The following is a 21,695-nucleotide window of genomic DNA, read 5'->3' as shown; positions in this document are numbered from 1 at the left end:
AATCTACAACATCTGAAAAACCCTTTCGATTGGAAGCTTAAATCATGGGAATGGGCAAAGTTATTATGTTTAGAATCTAGGGCTGCCACGATCGATGGAGACACATGTCCAACCTCCCCTAGGGCCACGTCTGGCGTATAAGGACCAGGCAAAAGCGTACGCGAGACTGCACGTGAGTGCGCCACGTCATCGCTGGAACGGCCCCACATCTCACTTTCACATTTCAATGACCCATAAACGACAGGTCACTTGGGAAAGGCAGGCACATGCCCCCACACTCAAGTTTTGCCTTTCTCTTTTTCGGATGGGTAATTCGCGGGTCCCACTCCCAACCCCACGTGACACCGTCACGAGAAAGAGAGCGAGGAGGGAGAGAAGAAGAGACCCCCCACCGCTTAGCACGTGCTTCACGTACCAACACTATTTAGCCCAGCAAGGCTATGCCCCTATGACCTACTCCTAGGTAGCTTAGCCAACCTATAAAATCCCAAGCCATGCGTGATGCGGCCGTGCCCATGCCCATCACTTTCTTTCCAAAACTACCCCTACGTCACCTCGTCCATTTCGCAACACTCCAAAGGGTGGTTGAGGTATTTCATCAACTCAAACGACGTCAAAAAGGTCGCTAGCAGCAGCATTTGACAGCGTTAAAGGGAGAGAGGCGAAGGCGTGGCGAAGTGGTGATAGTTGGGGGGGTCCCCACCGCACGCGAGGAGGCGGCAGAGATGAGATGGATGAACGGCAGGGGATGGGCGCAAGTAAGGAGCTGCCTGCTCACGTGCGGGCTGCGTAGCCTTTCGTTCTCTCTGTCTGAGTGGGGAGGGTCCAGTCACGTCATTATAAAAACATACGTATGCCTGTCACATGGCTTTAGGCTAGTACACTGGTATTCGCCACCACCAACCAAAAACCACTTTTCCTCCGTCTCGTGCTCAAATATCTCCGTCTCGTGCTCAAATATCCCCCAGCCCTACCATTCACGCTTACCCACAGACTTGAACTTGAATGCAAGTAGACGGATACGTTTATTGGCCAACAAACTTAATTCACGTCTGTTTTTATCGTAAGCGGAGCTAAAGTAAGGATTTATTTTATTTTATGGGATTTATCAAGATATGAGATGTAATTTAACGTACTGTGTGCTGACGGCGTCGTCGAATAGTAGGAGGGTTACGAAACCACTTTCGACGAACCCAAAACCGTCTTCTCAAATTGATTTAATTATTTATTTTCGGGAATAAAGGGAAAATAAAATAGGGGGAGAACGGGATCGCGTAATAGTTGTAGTGGCGTGGGGGACCCACCAACAACGCAAGGGTGAGTTGGCCACGTGATTTGGGAGGCTGACGATGTGGTAGGCAGACATTTTCAATCACGTGATGCGGTGCGGATTCCCCGGGCGAACTGACACGCGTCCGTGCCCGTAAAAGTCGTGGAGAAAAACTAATTAGTTGCCTCCGAAGATTTAATTAAATTAATGGTTGAATTATGATTTATTAATCATATATGTCTGAGAGATGAGATGAGATGAGATGAGATGAGAGAATGGAAAATCCATTATCCTAAGCTGCAAATGCAGAAACACGCAAAAATGATTTGTTAACTAATCCCTAAACGGATTCCTTAAGAAGGGAATGTCCATGTTACGCCGAAACACCCTGTTGCTAAAAACAAAAGTCCCCACCATCCAATTCCCATCCTTTTTTAAAAATAAAATAAAAACTTTTCCAAAATTGTTTCTTTCTTTCCCTTTCTTATTTGTTCTCTGTAAATAAACTAAGCTTTAATTAGATAAATTATTATTAGAAATTTGTTGCTATTTGGATAGATTTAAATTTTGGTTTCTGGATAAATGCATGCATGAACTACTGTTTTGGCTCTTCCCCCATATTAAAAAATTCATTAAAAAAAAAAGAATGAGTGGAGCTGTACAAGGTACATGAACCCAGTGTGCTGTCCTGTTTGTATTGGAATCTTTAATCACTTTTACTATAAGCTGTTTATAATCACTTTATTATCAAGTTGTTTAATGTAGGTAGGGTTAGAAAGAAGTGGTGACAATAAGTTATTCATATTCTTTCAAGTTATAGGATAGGTAGTTTTTAAATAAGCAAGTAATTTTATATTAATTATTACTGCCATTTGATCTAAACATTATTTATATTGTTTCCAGAGGCAGAAACAAGAAACGGGGCCGTGTTGGTGTTGTTGATGTAAATAACTTAATAAAGTGAGTGAGTGAGGGCTGTGGGTTTTGCCATGTTTCTTTTTATGCACGTGAGGTGGGGGGTCAACTCAGGTGGCCCATGGGCATTGCCGTTTGTGACGACAAAGCATGAAAATGACCTAGCTCAATTAGCTAACGCACAAATCACTTTTCAGGGGTCACATCTTCTTGAGCGATTGAGCCACTCACTACTCACTACTCACTACCCTCCCAGTCCTAGCTAAAGGGCTCTCTACCTTTTTTCCTTAAAAGTTTGCCCTAGCTTCTCAAACTGTTTAATTACCAACTTAATCAATTTTATGCTCAATTATTTTATCTTCTTGCGAAACCTAAATGCTCTAATCCAGTTTACTAGCTAATTAATCTTTATCCTGCACGTGATGTAAGGTAGACAGCATTAGATGCATTTACGACTCTGGACTAGTAGTAGTTGCATGTGGGGTTCATTTTTTTCCATTCCAAATTTTATACTCTCTATTCATATAGGACGATCACGTGTGCAAAGTACAATTTCCTGCAAACAAATCTACCAATTACTTATAGCAATCTTAGAAATTACTACACCTTTTACCAATTACTAATTATTAAGACATGATGGTGTGAGCCGCAGCTTCTTAGGAAACAGGAGACGTGGTACACTTAATAATTTAATTAGTTATGATCATGTGACTTAAAATCGGAATTAATCCAGAGAAAACAAGTATTTGCAAGCATCTTATTGGGTGGGCGTCACATGACAATTTATATCATAAATTTATCTAATTCTAGCTTGACACAGCACATTTGCCTTATTATTCAACAACATGCTCCCTAAAAATGCATCAAAATTCAATATATTTTGACAAACTACAAGTTTTTAAAAAATTGCTAAATTGAATTAATTAAAGACGGGTTCGAGGTATCCAACAAAATTATTTGTTGTAGATATTTTAGAGGAATAGAAGTAGCGGTGCCATATGTTGAAACTTGAAACTAGGGTTAGGGTGGCTGATGCTGAAAGAGAAACACAAAACAACCTACACCGTACGACTTAATTCATTTTAATTTAAATGTTTGTACGACTTGTGAATTGAGAGCCATGTTCTCCCAATTTTAATACTACTTGTATTGTGAGAAATGGAAAGGAAGGGAAGTGGATTGTCACGCCAAGCTGTTGGATCGCAATGTGAATGCTCAATTGCCATGCATGATTGTCGGAGATGAATACAAATCATATAAAGAATTATAATTCTTTATTAATTAACATTAAGATTCTCTATAAACAGTGTGGACCAATAATTGTTATTGTTTTGAAAACAAGGAGAAAAATAACGAATTGATCTTAGTTAAACTATTCTTGTTACGATTCATTTACATATGGATGATCCAAATCAATTTATAACTGATTTTTTATTTTATTTTTTCAAATTAGCCTTTTAGTACAGGTACTGCCTAAGTTTAAGAGCTTTTAAATATTTCACGGTTTGAAGTCACTTATTTCACGAGAAATACTCGTGTTAAACGGAAATAACAATATTTTTCTATTTTCGATCAATCATTGACATGTTATAGGTGATAAGTTTTTTATATGACAATTTATAATAAACTGGATAGCAATAATGTTATCTCTTTTCCACACTTATACACAGCCCTTGCGTAATGAAAGGATACATGGGGAAATGCAAAGCCACGCCCCACATAGACAGAAGTTCCGCGTTCAGCGGTACAGACAGAAAAAAACGAAACCCAAATGAATGAGTGAACTGAAGGAGTGGGGCGGCACGTGACATTTGCTCCGTTACCACCAACATCCTTTCACAAGGTGACAAGTCAGTCGCAGCCCGAGGAGAGAGAGGAGAGAGAGCTTTTCTCATCTCGTGAGCTAAAGTCAAGTGCAGTAATAATAATATTTATTAACATTAGTTGATGGGGATCTGTGCCTCTAATCATCACTAAGTGCATATTTAGTTGTTGTTAAGTCACGGATAACGGGGTCAACATTCATTCTACTGTTCTCACGTCAACGCTTAGTTTACCCGATCACGTGACTTTTTTATTTCCCTCTTATTGTGCAGTGAAACAGTGTAAACTTGGCTTCCCTTTCTCTTATTTTCTGTGTACTTTCTGAGCTGAGCTCTAACTCCCAAAACGCAGAGAGGGTTGCACGTGCATTGCTTAAGCGTACCCAAAAGTGGGGCCCCAAAAGGACTGCTTCCTTCCACAGTCACATACTATTTATACACTGGAAACTCATTAATTAAAAGATAATTAACTATCTATCTCAATAATGGCAAATTAAGATAATTATCTGTTTCAAGGATAGTAAACTGTTCAAATGGAGTATCAGAAGGAGCACCAAACGAGTCCTTAAAGTTTACGCACGCTAACATAAATGTTGAAATCCTTAGAGAATCTTCCTTCGAAAGGAAAAAGCTCTACATAAATATCATCTTCGACAATATAAAGAAAAAGGTGGTGTATGAAATTAGTATTAGCATGGGTAATGCACTAGATTATACCCATAAATAAACACTTGTTACTACTTCTATTGTAAATAAGAAAAAAACAAGTCATCTGTTAAAACATTATTCAAGCCTGTCCTTATATTATTTTTTGGAAATAAAAATAAAATAAAAATGAAGTGATTATCTTCGTATGTGGACAAACGGACAGAAACACAGACCAAGTAAAGAAGAGTATTACTCGGGATTGCCAAATCAAAAAAAGAATAAATAAAAATCGGGATTGCCGAAAACATTAAAAAATTGAATTCAAGCAAAAGTAAATAATTGAGTTCCGTGAACCCTGAAAAGCAGCTTTACCCAGTTAAGAGTAAGCGACCACGCTACACTTACCCTCCGCTACAAACCTTAACGCCGTTAACCCCGCCGCAACGTCGTTAACCCAACGGCGGGTTTGTCTAACGGAAAACAACCAAAGCAAATATTTAAATAAATAAATAAAAACAATACAGAAAGCAAAGCAAGCAGGCAAATGAAAACTGTATAAAAGATCCTGAGCCAAAGAACTCACACAACTCACAAACTCGCATAGAGAGAGAGAGAGAGAGAGAGAGAGAGAGAGAGAGAGGGTCCGGCTATCAGGACGAGGAATTGATAAAGGAGACGCCGATCAGAATTTTTCAAAAAGGTCAAATTTTTGCTCGAAATTTCGAACCTGTTTTTTTTTTTTTTAAATCTTTAATTACCCGAATTACGTTTTGGTATTTTCAAGCTCTGAATTCGAAGCACTTTCTGCAGTGTATATACAGGACTTGGGAGCTCAATCTTCTCGTGAATTGCTTGCAGGTTTGAAATTTTTTAACTTCCTCCCTTGGGATCTTATTCGCTTGCTGAGATTTTTTTTTTGTTACTTCCAATTGTGTGTAATTAATTAGTTTTGAATCTGCTTGACAAATATGTTAAATTTTAATTTATGGTAAGCTTTAAAAAATAAAAAAATCCTTTCCGGTTATAATTCAATGGTAGATTCGTTGAATTCTGTGAATTTACGTCCCGTTTGATGAACTTGTATCAGTTATGAGGAACAACTGACAGTTTCGTGGCGAAAAAAATTGCGGCCAAAGCAACTGGTATCGAAAAGCATTCGGAGAATTGGAATCAAAGCTTGGATTTTTATCTTGGCCGCTTCTGAAAGCAAAAGCAAAAGCAAATGTGCCTCCGATCTTCTGGCGGAGGCGTTAGGCTCTCGGCGGATCTGTGCAGCACCAGAAAGAATCTTAGCTCCAACCTCAACAATTTGAAAATTCACATAAAATAAAAGTGAAGGCTCTGCCAGCGCTTACTGAATTTCCCCTGAATTTCTGTTAAAATTACCAAGAGAATTTTCCGCGCAAATAATTATTTAACCCGCCTGTACGGATGGAGCTTCCTCAACCGCGTCCGTTTGGAACCGAAGGTATTCATTTTTCGGAAACGGATTCCTTTTTTCTTTTTCTTTTTTTTCGGTGGTTTTATTTATTTCGGATTCATTTTTTGGAAACGAATTTTAGGAAATGGGAACCAATAGAATTGCGTATTATTTCTTAACCTTGATTTCAAAGTTTTTCTACAGGAAGGAAACCAACGCATGACTTTCTGTCACTCTACAGTCATCCAACTGCCCAACAAGATCCAAGGCCACCTTCTCAAGGTATCCTTGTATTTTTCCTTCGATTTCAGAATATTTTTGTTTAAAATCCCAAAAACAATTTGCTTTTCTCTTTCCTTTTTTTATTTTTCGTTAATGTATATATGTGAGAGGAAAATATATATATTTTTTGTTTGTTGAATTAAACAAATAAGGGTCGCTATTATGCATGCACGTGACTACATTTGAATAATGGATCTGGTTATCCATCTGGGCCATGAATTGTAGGCCAGCCTTGAATTGGCTGCCAATGCGAAAAAGGGAAGGGTTAGCCTTTACCAATCAACACCATTAGATTGGCACGAGATGGAGATGTAGGTTGGGCCTTGATGGGACCCACTTACCCCACCCATGGAAGTTAGACATGATTTGACATTTCACATATCACGCCTATTCAGATGAAGCGTGGGATGTGAAGTGATGGCTAAATCTTTTCTGTTTTTTTTTTTTTTTTTTTTTTTTTTGTTTGTCATATTCGTTAAAATTTGTGGTTAAGTTTTTAAACATGTTGTTTTCCAAATCTTGGATCTGAGAAATGATGCTGAAAAAAAATTAGATTTGAAGGATTTTTTTCATTTTCTATAAAATAAAAATTTTAAGATCAGCTTTTTATAATTATTATGACAGTTTATTTATTGGTTTGTTGATCCATTGCCATGCCACATGATTATTAATTTTTTCTCTCATGGCTTCATAATTTGTCAAATATTGAATGCTTATGCAGTAGAAGCTGTTGGAGAAGGAAATGTTGCAAATTTGAAACTACAAAAATATTAGCCTAGCTAATTGGTGAAAATTTGACCTAAAGATATCATAGTAGAGCTAGATATATGCTGTGTTTATCTGGTTCAGAGACCTAATTTTGGTTTAATTATGTGATCAGGAGGCTACCTTGAAACTCATGATTTTCTACAACCACTGGAACGAATGGGAAAGAAATGCATAGCTAAGGAAGAAACATCGGTTGAGATATCAACTGCTGAAAAGCCAGTATCTCATGCAGCAGCAGCAGCAGCAGCGCAGCCAACTTCTTCTGTGGAGCACATTCTCCCTGGTGGGATTGGGACTTACACTATAAGCCACATTTCTTATTTTAATCAAAGGGTTCCAAAACCAGAGGGATCGCCGGTATTTACAGTCACTCAACCTCAAGCAAGTAGCACCGACAGAAATGTTGAGGAACACTCAAACTGCAGTTCTTACACTGGAAGTGGATTCACTTTGTGGGAAGAATCTGCATTAAAGAATAAGGGAAAGACAGGGAAGGAGAATTTGGGAGAAAGACCAGTGGGTATTGTGAGAGGTAATAATTAAACCTCATTTGTATTTTTGCAGTTGACCACAAAAAATAAAATATTTGTATTTTTGCATGTGCCATGTGGTATATATAGATGTAGTGTATATTTTCACTCTGATCGCTCATGCTTCACCATCAAACACATATATTCCATGTATAATAGGGTTATTTGAATAAGCCTCTACTTTTGAATGAAATGATAAGAAAGAACAAATGGTGAAAATTTGAAATGAAACTGATAGTTATCGGCTACTGGGATTACAGGGCAATGGACGTCTTCAGAGCGGCCTGCGCAGTCATCTTCCAACAACCATCGCAACTGCTTCAGTGCTCAGTTAGTAACTAACCATCTCGAACTCTTTATGTTTTTAATTTCCTCACGTTACTGATTTCAATATTATAGATACAGTTTTTGATATACAATTGAAATTTCATCAGGTCATCTGGTCAGAAGAACATAAGCTTCATGGAGATGATGAAGTCTGCCGCCAAGGGTAGTACCCAGGAAGACGAACTTGACGATGAAGAAGAGTTCGTTCTCAAAAAGGAGACCTCTACTGCTACCACCACTGCCACCACCCCCTATAAGGGTATGTCTCCTTCTTAGCACTAAGATTCACTTAAAATTCTTCAGCTTTTATTTTCCTTCATTTTTTCAACTTCACTGAAGAGTTTGGGTGTTTCTTTAAAGGAGATTTGAGGGTAAAAGTTGACGTTAAGAGCTCTGATCAGAAAGCTAACACACCACGGTCCAAGCACTCTGCCACCGAGCAGCGGCGGAGGAGCAAAATAAATGATAGGCAAGTGTTCCTCCCTTGCAATTATAGTTTTAATAGTTTGCACATGCTAAATCTGCTGCAACACATTTCCTATTTGATATAATATAGTGAATCATATGTTTTGGAAATGAGTACTACAAGAACCAAAGATGAATCCCAAATTTGAGAAAGTTTCATGTGTATGAAGTAATATATTGTTTCTTATATGATATAAAAAAGTTGATAGCATTATCAGATGGCTTTGCTCCTTGGTGGTTTTGTGAACATTAGATTGACCCTTGAATTTATTTGCAGATTCCAGATGTTGAGAGATCTCATTCCTCATAGTGATCAAAAAAGAGATAAGGCGTCATTTTTATTGGAGGTACATACAAATTTTAATTGTTGTAATTTGTTCCCTTTTTCATCTTTCATCTCAATTGTTGAATAATTGGGGTTTTTAAAAAAAAAATTCAAATCTTTTTGCTTCCCAGGTTATCGAATACATACAGTTTTTACAGGAAAAAGTAAACAAGTATGAGGGATCTTACCAAGGATGGAACCCTGATCCAGCGAAGTTGATGCCTTGGGTAAATCCTTTTTATTCCCTTTACTGATTATGTTCCCCTTCAATTTGAAAACCGTAATGTCACTCGTGGGGCTTTACACTTGTGGCGTAGAAGTCAGGTCTTTAGCCTTTGTGGCATGTATTCTGTTCATATTTACTAAAAGATTTATACACACAAATTTGTGTCGGTATATATTGGAGTTGCCTAATTGTAGAGTATCGTCTTTTTACTTGAAGCAGAGAAACAATCCCAAGCATAGGGAAAGTTACTGCGATCAATCTCGAGGCATGAATGGTGGGTCTGGTCCTGCATTAGTATTTGCCGCAAAGTTTGATGAGAAAACTACTTCTGTTTCACCGTCAATTCCTGGAAGCAGTGCTCAGAACCCTGTAGAATCTGACACAAGTACTGAAACTACCTTCAAAGCAATGGATCACCACCCTGGAATAACAAGCAAGCCAATGCCCTTTCCTTTGTCAATGCAGCCCAACTTCTTCACTCCTGTCAGGAGTGGTGGTGCTGCAGTACCTCAACTTCCACCTAGATTGCCATCTGATGCAGAGAACACATCTCAGCATCAATCTATGTTATGCCAGACAGTATCGTGTGCTACTGATGGTGCTGCCGCTAGGGATAAGCTAAAAGAACAGGAGCTGACAATTGAAGGCGGTCGAATTAACATCTCAAGTGCGTACTCTCAAGGGTGAGTTTCCTTTTGGTTCAAGTCACATATTTAATGGGTCTTTGGTTAAGGTTCTGTGATCTAATTCATCAGACCTGGCTGCAAATGTACTAACCATAAACTTTGAGAAGATTAAGATAGTACTCTGTCTTGTAGATTTATGAATGAGTCAATAACATAATCGAATGTCGGGATTGGACAGGTTGTTGAATACTCTGACACAAGCCCTGCAGAATTCTGGTGTGGATTTGTCACAGGCCAGCATCTCAGTGCAAATCGAGCTTGGGAAGCGAGCAAATAGTCGATCGCCTATACCGAAATCTGTTGTTAAGGTATCATGTTGATGCAGGTTTTGTTACGCCATTGTCATTCCCCTGTTTCATTTTGAAGAAACATATATAATTAAACATTTCGCCCATTCTACTGCAGGACAACGAGATCCTCTCTAGCAATCAAGGAAAAAGACACTCTAGAGTTGCAAGTGGTGAAGACTCTGAACATGCCCCGAAGAAGCTCAAGACAGGCAGAAACTAATATGACAAGCCAATTATATTAATTACTGCTATCATGATTTGTTAATGATTTATAATTAATTCATTTTTTTGGGAACCCCTTTGATGCATGGGGGTTTATTCATGTCTTCTGCTGGTTTATAATCTACCCAGTCGAGACTCAGATTGATTGTAATTTGTACATGTAGTGTCTTTACAGTAGAGTTTGTTGGGATCCATAGATTGATTTCCCAACCAAATATTTGTTGTCCTTTTTTTTGTTTGTTAATTATCATTATTATTGAGGCTTCCATTCCAATGTTGAGAAGCTGCTTTTTCAGTTGAGGCTTCTTTCCTCATCTTGTAATTCTTGCAGTGTTATTTCTTGTGCCCCATTTTCTTTGGCAACATGACTTTTGTTCGATGTAATTTTATTATTTTTTCTTAATGAAGTACTGGTTGCCTTCTTACAGCAGAACTTCAATTAATGTTGAGTTGTTATCTTATGAATCTCCTCCTGGTACCAAATGGATCAGGTCAACCCAAGCCTGATATGACTCTCTTCTTCATTTGGGTCAGCCCAAGCTCGAAATGCCAGAATAACCAATGGCTCGAGTCTTATGATTGGGAAATTGGGCCAAATCTACAATCTGATCATATTGATCCAATCTTTCTATTTTGAATTTAAACAAAAGGACCTTAAACTTTTTTTTGTTTTTGTTTTGAAAACATTTTCTAAACTCACACATAATATACGGATATTAGGACTCGAATTAAAGATATTTCCTGAATGAAACAATTGTTCCGAACCACTTTTATAAAAGGATCTTAAATTCACAAATAAGAAACTAACTTAACTTATACTTTTTTGTGTGTGATTAACCCCATGTGCATTATTTGTGGAAAACATGTACAGATTTTACCATATAATAATATTAATGCTTTAAAGACTACATCAAACTCTCAAACCGATAAGACGAAGTCGTTAGAGTTAATAAGTAAAGAAATCGTTGGATCAGGTGTTAAAACATTGGATCGGGTGAATTGCTGAAGACTTTTTCTCAGTTCAATTACCTAAGTAAGAGCATCGTAATCTTAAAACGATTTTTAAAATTGAAAAATAAAACTTGAATTTATGGATTATAAGTTTGAAAGCGAAGCTATGTTCAGCAACAGTTTTTATCACAAAATCTCTGCTATCCAAGTGTCATTGTTGTAAATAAATGCTCTTTATTGTTGACTTGAAACTCAAGCAAAGATGTTATGCATTTCGTTCCCACGAGCAAACAATTATAAAATTACGAAGCTGCATTAATTGAACATATTTTTCTGCTGATTGCGACGTAGTTCAAAAGCAACTTGAACTGCCTTAATTATTTGAATATTAATGGCTTTCAAGACTTGTGAGAGCTCTTTCTTCGGGGTGGATGTGGCTTTTTCTTGGATCATCCAAAAAAATAATATTGATTTTGGGTCAACAATTGGACAAATATTAAAAACACTCTCACCATCTCCATCATGAACTAAGTGAGTGTGTGTATATGTTCTCGATACAAGACAAAACGCTAGTGTCAAAAACAAGGAAGATAAAAGGCACTTTTGTGTTTAACAAGGTAGAGATGATGATGAGACATTTTTTAGAAATTAGAACAATAAAAAATATAGCAGCAGCTTTTGTTTTGTTTCATAGGAAAAGCACCACCAGAATAACATTTTCTTTTTGGGGGCCATTTAATTTCAGTCCAACTTGTTACAAAAACCAAACTTTATCGTCAATAATTGTGATATACAATCCACATTATTGTTATGGCAAGTGGCAGCCAGTAAAAAGAAAGAAAGAAGAACCCCTGAATTAGCGGTGCACAGAAATGAATGTTAACCAAATGTTTCCCGGGGAAGAAAGACGAAGAATACATCAGTATGCCATTGCCATTGCCAGCTAATGAAGAAGGTCAAGGACCACATGCAATCATTCTATTCACTTTCCATTCACACCAACCAAATCTCCTTGTATATAAAATTCCAAGTATAATTCTTTTCTTCTTCATTTTTGCTCAAATTTCCAAATCTAATTGAAATCGTTCTACCAACCATTTAGTGGCAAATATGGGAATTATTAACACTATATATATGATTAAGTGTATTGATATACAAACCCCAAAGGACAGCTACCCTAGTACCACCAAGCAGATCCCCCCAAATTCAGATATATATGTCAAAATTCCAATGGCCCTAGAGAACATGTTTGACTGGTTTGTTTACTTGGCTTGTCATTATCATATGAGATTTACAAACCACCTTCTCAAATAAAGGAAACTGCTCCTCTCTCTGCAAACATATTTACATGTACTACCAACCAATCCAGAAATAACCCAACTGATGATCTATTGGGGAAACTTTAAGGCCAGAAAAACCCTAAACACTCCAAGTAAACGAAACACTCTTAGACATATAAATTAATGGAGTATTGTGTAAAAATACATAATCATTGGCTCCCTCTCTGTCATTCTCTCAGAATTAGACCACATTACAAACGGGAATGAGGCAATCATCTGTGCAAACAGAAAAACCTTTTAGGATGTAGTAGTAGTAGTATATGCTTGAGAATCACAATACCATAGGCTGATCTAAAAAGAAACAAAAAATACAAAAAAATTAAGGAATAGGGGTTGACCTTTGATGATTTTGCAGTTCCAGTAAACCAAACCTATATGTTTCCCCCACATACAATGCAGTTTTAATTCGTTCCCGCCCTGAATGGCAAGGCAGCTTTCTATACATGATTTGGATGGATTATTTGGCTTATATAAAAGATAAAACATGTCCTCCAGCTGGTATCATAGATCCTCTCAGGGCTTTATTGAAGATTACTTACTTCCCCCCCCCCACAATAATCTTCATCGCCTCTTCAGAACAAAATCTCATTATGGCTATCCCTCTGTAGACAACTTTCTTATACATCTGTGGGAAAATAGCCAACACTGTAGAACATGGATGAGTGTCACAATTTTCTAACATTATATATATCACGTACTACTCAGTTGTTCATCTAACGGTTGCAAACACTCTTCTGGGTTGGCATAGAAATAGTCCTCCTCTTTTGGTCGGTCTTGGATCATCAACCTATTAGTTGGGTTCCCCATTCGACCTGCATGAGCTTCCTTTACTGCAGATGAAAATTCATCCCAATTCAATGATCCACTTGTGTACTGGTCTATCAAATCAACAAGAAGCTTTCTGTCCAGTAGAATTGTCTTCTTGAACCCAAGAAATCTGAAGAAACATGAGCACCCAATGTCCCACTTTAGATGAAAATTTTCACCAGTAATAACAAAGAAAAGCAGACAAATACTATAACATTAAACTGGGGAAAATAATGAAGCAAATCCCAGAACAGATCATGTAGAAAAACATCTCTGCCTAAATATCAGGGATTACGAACAAATGAACCTGTGATAAACTAAAGCTCCAAAACTGGCAAGACTTTCACAGTAAAAAATGTCGGACTGGTACAAAGCAGTGTACACAAATCATCGTCTCCTCAAAGAAACAAGATTTGGGATGCCAAATGACTGGCTGGGGTTTGACTTCCAAAAACAATCATTTGAAGCCAAGCAAAACCACTAGGTGCATTACAAAATTACCATAAAGTTTTGATATAAACAAATGAGAATTACTGTCAGCAGCAGAAACTACCTGCGATGGCCTTCAACCACTTTAGCCATGTTTCCGTCATATGTGGGAACAAAAATATCGCTCTCCAATGAGACAAGATAATCCAGTGCTGCCATTTGGGATGAGTGGTTTTGAAAGAACCTAAGGTCTGATGGTTCCAACAGTGTCTCCTTTCTGACCTGTTTGAACAAATCCAACAGCAACTTGTAAAAACAGAACACAAAAAGTAACTATATACAAAATACAGAAGGTGGCTTCAGCTTTCATCTACTCACCAATTTGGGATAAGCCTTTGCAAGACTTGCCATTCTCCTCTCTGCACCATATATTTCACCAGCTGCAATATAAATCTGAATATCGCGATCAATGTCAAGTGCGCTCAGTGTAAGAGCGGTTTCTTCAGGTGTCAGAGGACACAAACCATCTTTCCTTTTCAGGTCAGAATTGATTATTTTCTCTTTCCACCAGGGATAAGCATATCTGTCAAACAAGTGAAAGTATAAGACAGTGAAATTAATTCTTTTATTGCATGGAATCCATTGATTGTCAAGTATAACTTACCTCATTCTTGTCAATTCTTCCACCTCCTCAGTGTTACAACCTTGAGTACAACCAGAAAATGCCAACATGTCCATTTCATATCTAAGATGAAGCACTAGGAAAGGACCATTTTGCCTTAGAAGCCTGATAACCCTTTTACCCAACTCCTCTATCTGAGAAGTAAACCTCAGAGCACTAAAATTTACTCGGCATCGAAGTCTCTGAATATCCAAAGGTTGTCCATTATTGGCAAGTCGGGCATCAGTTCTATTTAGATGTACCACTTTGTATTTTTGTATAAGAGGAAGAATCTGTACGAAACATAAGAGTAGCATATATTATTTGGGAGAAAGAATAAGGAATATGATGAGGTTTAAGAATGTTTACAAGTTGCAACACAGAAAACTTATTGTCAAGTTATAAAGAACAACGAAAAGGACTGACCTGATTATGATAATAAGACATGTCAGACCAACTAATTGGTGGCATGGTATAAATCATTCCCAGTTCCACTCTCCTCTTAACCCTCGGAGGCAACTCTTTCAATATGCGAACTTCATCTCTCAAGGATGTTATGAAATGATCCACATCAAATATGTCTTGGAACTCGCTGAAATATCAAGAAACATATAACCATTATTTGGTAAGAAGTGGTGTAATACTGAGTCGAAGAAAAAACAACCATCCCTTTATAATTTAAAAAACACTCAATGACTTGAAAATGGAGGGAGAGATATAGTGGCACACCTGGGATCAGCCCAAAAGGAGGTTTTATCAAGCTCAGGGACAATGAGAGTGACGTTCAAATATCTTGCAATAGCAACCATGTCACATATCTGTAGACATCACGACCAAGAAAGAAAAATTGAAACTGGTAAGCAGCTGCATGCACTAAGAAGTAAAGTAATTTGATCACCAAGGATGAACTCCTGTTAATATGCACAGCAAACAATTGCTAGCCACTCACCGCTGCTCTCATTTGATTGAGTCCCCCATTGCATGAAACCATCAGGTAGCCATTGTTTTTATAAACCCCTAATGGCAACAAAACAAATTCAGATTAGAGGCCAATTAAACAATCATTCAAATGACAAAGCTAAAGCAAAACAAAAGGCCAACCAATAGAAAGTCAGGACAGAGATGAAAAGGTACAGACTATTGTAATTACTACTTCATAGGAATTGAATTTTCTACAGTCTGGCATGTAAGAGAGTAAACTTCATGATTTGAACATATCTTACAAACGGCAAACAAAATGGGAAAATTTACTATCGTAATTTAAGCAATATCACCATGTATGGTGACAACTTGGGATAGCATCGGTTCGCCTGTATTAAACAGTAACTTGAAACCAGCTACTTTCTGAATTACAAGTTTCTACCTCCATGCGCATTTCTTGGAGCCAGAGCAACAGCGAAGCTTTGGACACTAAGTACAAGTTTGCACCACACCCACACACACTCTCAAGTGATGGGTTGGTTTCAGAAAATCTGAAAAAACAGGCGGAGCATAGTTCCAGTTGAACCTACCCATAAAATTAACATCCAAAAGCAACATAACTGCCCTTGGAGTAATTAGTAAAATAATTACAAGAACCCACATCGAAATAACTGAAAAATACCCCCAATTTCCTGGCAAATTAGAAAATAAAAACTCACTCTTGGGCGGAAGAACTCTGGCCGGGACGGAAGGCAACTTGTCTTGCAAAACAGAAGAGGCGGCAGCAGACTCCTGAGAGAAACAAGCAGGCCAGCCTTTCAAAACCCTAGGCCCCCACATATCCCCCAAAGCCGTTAATTGTACAATACACGTCCACAACAAAACCGACGTCGTTGCCCGTATCATCCACAATTTCATTTTCGACCTTGACGGCGACGACGTCGTCGTGACGAGCATCGAGTTCTTGAACTTGTCTCCTCCTCCTCCTCCTAACACCTTGAATCCCATCACTCCCTTTCTCTCCTTCTTCTCTATCTTGCACATCAATCTGTGTATCTCTCTTCCTTCTACAACATCAAGCAGTCAACGAAACGGGGCGTATTCCTCAATGTCGGATCCAAAAAAATGGCATTCCTTTTTAAGCTCTTGCTATATATAGAAACCAGCAAAGATCCGAAACCGATTTCCAAAACTGAGCCAATACTCACCACATTCCCCACCCGTCCTCAAAGATTTCCTCCAAAACTCTCGCTTTCGAAGATTCCCTCAAACAATTGCATCAATAACCCTAATTTCCTACAACAATGCTCAAAAGAAGAAAAGAAACAAAAAAGTGAAAGCTCTGATATTTGCTACAACACCACCTTTCCAGAGCCCGGGCAATTGAACCCGAAATGCGAGTTGGAATCCCCACCCAGATCCACCGTATTCTCCGGCGAGAAGAGTCGCCGGAGCGTTGGCCGGCGATTAGAAGAAGATCGCTAATAAGAAATGAGAGAGAGAGGTAGGAGAGGGAGCAGTTGTGGAGAAGGCGGTGTTGTCATCATATGTAATGTCGTGCGATGCAGAGAAAAACAAAAAACGCGTGATGGGGCGTGCGTGACGTGCACCGACGGTTTGCGTGGGCTCAGAGTGGACTCGGAGGAGGAGGAGGAGAGGGCTTGGGCTTCGTGTGTGTGTGTGTGTGTTACTTTAAAGTGCACAAAGCCTCCAATAAATGATAGCCAGCTATATGGCCGATGCGGCCGGCCCCCCTCCAATTATGTTTTGAACACGTGTCTCCCATCAGGCCCTCGATCTTTGACACGTCGAGAACGAGATCATGGGTTTTAGCGAAGTCCGTATCAGATTGTGGTTTCCTTGTCCCCGTTTCGATCGCAGCCCGTTTGTTCTAGTGTCGACACACCGACAATATATCGCGATAAGTTTGGCTTTCTCGTTCCGCCGGTCCCTCCACCTGGAGTTGATGATAAAGGCTTTAGCTATTTAAGTCTATGATTAAGTATGATTAAGGGGCTCTAATCACGATGTTCTTTGGTTCTTAATCGCTGACAATGGTTTGAGATTCCAAAGCTTCTCGTTTGAGAGTGGGACGGTATTTTGGCGACAAGAACAGCGACTACTTTGCTCCTTTTGGACTGATGGCACCCGTAGCCTAGCGAGCGGTAAAAGCTCCGTCTGAGTGTCGGTTGTGCCGTGTAAACGGAGCCACGGCAGGACGTCGCTTTTGGAAGAGCCGTCCGATGGTGCGTATATCCTGAGATGCGCATGTCGGTACACGTGTCGCGATTAGGACGCCTTCCGGATTGTGGGCTCCATGGTCTCTCTGAATGGGACCGACTGTAAGTATATTGTCAGTGTACAGCGGAGAGGGATGTAAAAGTTGCACGCGCCCGTCGCGGGGTTTAGCGGTGTTGTGTAACACGTGTCTCGGTGTTGGTGGAGCGTGTTGGTTGGAGATGAGTTGGGAGATGCATATCCCCTTGTGATGATATGTAGCAGTGGATCCAATTTCTCCATACTCAGCCAGACAATCGCTCAACTCATTCAAAGTGAATTCAGTCATTTCATCCTAGAAAGCAAAATACTATTTTTATTTTTATTTTTTCCCAAAAAAGATAGTGGTGTTTTTTCCTTTACCTAATCTTGATCCAATTATCCAAATCAAATTGTTATGAAATTAACAAATTATTTTTTTAAGCAATAAGATATAGCATTGTGGTTGAATTTTATTCATTTGTGAAGGTTATAACTCACTTTGGTTTAAATATTTTATACTTATATTTGCAGATCATTCAGCATTCACTACAAGGTTGGTACATAATTAATCTACTGTTTAATGCCCACTTGGTCAATGTGGGTGGGGAGGATCTTAATTGTAACATTAAATTAAATGAATTGCATATCTACACAAATGGGTCAATATGAAAATGGACATTTAATCATATCATTTCAGAAAAGTTTTTATTTTATTTATTATTAGTAAATGTTGGAATGGTTGAAAGGATCTTGTTTATTTTTTATTTTATTTTATATAAACGGATGTTAAAGAAAAAGAAATTAAACCCAATCAAAAGTTAAGACCTCGAGTGCATAAATAAATGATGTGATTCACACTGAAATAATTAACCCCTATAAAATTACATTCGAATAAAACAGGCATCTAGCTAGACCAAGTGTAGTGGATGAATGATGGAGAAGTTGCATAAGTGTGGTGGTTATATTTCCTTGTCTATATGGGTATTAGAAAGCTACCTCTCGTAAAAGCCATTACATTAAGATATTGGGTAAGTTACCACTTAGATTTTCAAGCTAGCTATTGGGTATTCCTTCTACTGTCTTCCACCATTTTGGAAATAAATAAATTTATTAATGTCTGGAAATTTCAGTGGTTGACTTGATCCACCATTTATAAATCATGGATGGTGGCATGGTGCGCACATTTCCCAGAGATATATAACAGCAGCAGCAAGCAGCAGAGTTTTGTGCATGCCATCACGCCAAGTATTATGCTCACAAGGAGCAAGTCAACTGCCAAAAATCATCTAAATATTCCAACCTAAAGTTCTGGGTTTAAATTCCCCTCCTTCCCCTCCTCCTTCTCCTTCTCCTTCATCTAGCTTTGACTTTTGACATATTCTTCACAATGTAACGTCATATCATACAACCAAATAATGTTAGTTAGAAATCCATTAAATAGGAAATGTCAATTTTCCCATTCATATGAGCGAGCGATAATTCGTAACAAATAATGAGTGCGCTTATAAGGCCGTGTTACAGTTGAATGATCGCGTGTTACATTGGTTTTCAGTTTCTTCCTAGTTTTATTCCCATTGTCATGCCTCATCCTTGATAATAAGGTTTCTCTACAATTATGAACATGCACATGGGGATGCATCCCATATACATATACTGAAGTTTACTTTCATGCCAAACGTACTTTATTATTTATTTGAAACATTGACAAAGATACATCGCATTATTTTCTTTCTTCAATGAAGAAGGATACTTTAAATTATTAGTTGAGGAGATAAATTGTGAGGTCATGAAGTTGCCATACCGGGAAGGAAATATACTGTCTTAATTATGAACATCTTCATTGACGTTAGAGGCATTTGCATTTATTCAGAAGAATGGCAGCGCATTGATTCATTAGCTACCATTATAGTTCCCTTAACAATTATTTCAGCTAATTAATCAGTGTATGTGAGGTGATGAGGCATCTGTTTGTTGAGTAGAGTAGGTCTTAGGTAAAGGAGTTGGTGAGGTATTTATGTCGTACTTCCATTTTATTTTCATGCCTTGTTCAACACAAATCAGGCAACTTATTTGCTAATCCTTTCACTACTTAAACAAAAATATCACAAGATTATAAAGTGTAAGGTACTCTATGTATGTATGGAGCTAGAATCGTAAAGTTGGGGAGCCGAAGTATACAAGTATATATAAAGTACATAAGCATTTACTCATTACATGTTTAGAGTCATGTCTAATTTGTTTTAGAGGGAATTTTAAATTAAATTATAAGTTGTTTTATTACAAATTCTATATGTTATGTATAATATAATAGATGAGAGATCAAAATCTAGGGGGTCAGGGCCACTCTAGGTCTAGGAGTGGCTCGCCACTGTGTATATATATAATTATCAAGCAATTGGAATATTGACTAATTAAACAGCAAATCCAGGACGCATCCCCTAATCAGTTTAAATTATCTGCTGCTACCATTAAAAACAAAGTAAACTACATCTTCATCCATAAGTGTTGATTAACAAGTGAACATGATATGTGTTATGTTGGGGGTGGTGGAAATTGTAAGATAATAGATTTGAGTCAAATAAACAAAAAATCAGGCGGCAGTTAATAGTAACTGAGTATACAAACAAAGTAATTAGAGGAAGAGGCAAGCTAATTAACCTAGACAAGAGAAGAGACTTCTTCTTCATCTTCTTCTTCCCATTTTGAGGCTGTTTTGGGTTCGAGGCCGCATTCGCGAGCCGCCTTCTTAATTTTGGACATCTCGGCCGGGTTGGTATCGGTATGCATGATGACATGAGTTCCTGGCCAGCGGTGATTGCGCTTGATCATTTGGACATTGGTTGTGTCATTGCCTGTCACCACATAAATCTTATCAAATCTCATTAACTCTTCCAGAGACTCCACGAACCTCATGTGCACCATTCTAAGCATATCTCTCTTGGATGCTTTTTTTGATGGCGTTGTTGGTTTGAGTTTGGGTTGTGGATGAGGAGGATCGCCCCCTCCGCCTCCGCCAGCAAGAGTTGCAAAAGTTTTCCGTTGTAAATTATAAATGCCTCCTCCTCCGACCTGGTTTCGTGTTCCGCGGCATGCTTTCAGAACTGAGACGATGATTTGCCGCACCATCAATTTCAATTTTAATTTGTTATTTGTTGAAGAAATTACAGACTACGTAGAAGACACAGATTAATGACGAGAAAAGGAGAGCCTTTTTCATCTCTTTATAAAACAAGTAAGGAGTAACTTGTGCCGCAAGGATTGTGTTACCTAGGTTAACACGATACAGAACAAAACAGGACACTAATTTACTTGTGGATTTTTATGATATTTGCATTTATTGCATCCCAGCCAACACCCTTTATTTTTGGCACTTGATTTAAGTTAAGATGTGGAATTCAATTTCAACTATGTTTCTTAACAAGACAACATCCTACTCAATTCCAGTTCCTATTCCTAAAGGGAGACCAACCCAGAGCATGACGATCACTTCGGGTGTCTTTTTTTTGGATTCGACTGTGATTAGATTAGATTACCCTCCTTGATTGAGACAGCGGACTTATCGGGCTTCATTAAGCTCATACTTGTTTTAAAAATTAACAAAAATTATTTTATTTTTCAACTTTAAAGAAAGAAAGAAAGAAAGAATGAAGAAAAAAAAAAAAAGTATACATCCACAGATGCAGCAGTAGCAGCAGCAGGGCAGAGTTCAGACCAATGTAATGTAAGAAGAGGATGATTACCATCACTAACATTCATTCCACAAGGCCATAACTTAAGGGCTGGCAGAGACTAGTAAAGATGAGTAAAGTCAGAACACTTGTCAGCAACAGCAACCCTGTTTTTATCATTTGTTTGTCATCTGTTTCACAAACCCAACATTACTTGTTCTTTTATTTTTCTTCTCCTTTATGTTCATTTTCAATCCTTATTGTGTTTTGTGAGAGAATTAACAAAGCTACCTCCTTCGTTGGCACTTGATAGAGGAAACAAAAACAACAAACCTAGTAAGTAAAACCACAACTCCAATTAATCATTAGTTTTTGATACACACACAGTAGCTAGGTAGCTAGAAAAGGTTAGGAAACAATCCGTTTAATTAGTTTTAACAGTATATATGATATCAGTCGTCA

At 38.1% G+C, this 21,695-nt stretch overlaps 2 protein-coding genes across 4 annotated transcripts; one reads left to right on the top strand and one right to left on the bottom strand.

The window, feature by feature from the left end:
• The first annotated feature begins 5,211 nt into the window (after window positions 1–5,211).
• Window positions 5,212–10,622, top strand: LOC117628304 (transcription factor BIM1). 3 transcript variants are annotated; one of them, XM_034360720.1, is made up of 13 exons: window positions 5,212–5,356; window positions 5,467–5,514; window positions 5,744–6,124; window positions 6,281–6,358; window positions 7,239–7,658; window positions 7,917–7,986; window positions 8,091–8,242; window positions 8,344–8,452; window positions 8,726–8,795; window positions 8,905–9,000; window positions 9,216–9,682; window positions 9,864–9,993; window positions 10,091–10,622. In XM_034360720.1, the coding sequence occupies exons 3-13, from the start codon at window positions 6,088–6,090 to the stop codon at window positions 10,193–10,195; spliced, it is 1,734 nt and encodes a 577-aa protein (XP_034216611.1). In that variant the 5' UTR covers window positions 5,212–5,356; window positions 5,467–5,514; window positions 5,744–6,087; the 3' UTR covers window positions 10,196–10,622. The 3 variants fall into 3 exon arrangements, with proteins under 3 accessions (XP_034216611.1, XP_034216613.1, XP_034216612.1); XM_034360722.1 differs by having other exon boundaries at window positions 5,213–5,356; window positions 6,270–6,358; XM_034360721.1 differs by having other exon boundaries at window positions 5,214–5,356; window positions 9,219–9,682.
• Window positions 10,623–12,581: 1,959 nt separating this feature from the next.
• On the bottom strand, window positions 12,582–17,010 carry LOC117627395 (rhamnogalacturonan I rhamnosyltransferase 1-like). The gene is made up of 8 exons (XM_034359470.1): window positions 16,026–17,010; window positions 15,335–15,402; window positions 15,115–15,203; window positions 14,812–14,977; window positions 14,389–14,678; window positions 14,103–14,307; window positions 13,849–14,006; window positions 12,582–13,425 (listed from the first exon to the last, which is right to left on the bottom strand). The coding sequence occupies exons 1-8, from the start codon at window positions 16,348–16,350 to the stop codon at window positions 13,179–13,181; spliced, it is 1,548 nt and encodes a 515-aa protein (XP_034215361.1). The 5' UTR covers window positions 16,351–17,010; the 3' UTR covers window positions 12,582–13,178.
• Between the last annotated feature and the right edge of the window lie 4,685 nt (window positions 17,011–21,695).

This window comes from Prunus dulcis, chromosome 5 (genome assembly GCF_902201215.1).
Source record: "Prunus dulcis chromosome 5, ALMONDv2, whole genome shotgun sequence".
Taxonomy (NCBI): domain Eukaryota; kingdom Viridiplantae; phylum Streptophyta; class Magnoliopsida; order Rosales; family Rosaceae; genus Prunus; species Prunus dulcis.
Note: the sequence above shows the minus strand (reverse complement) of the source record. Positions and strands in the feature narration are given on the sequence as shown.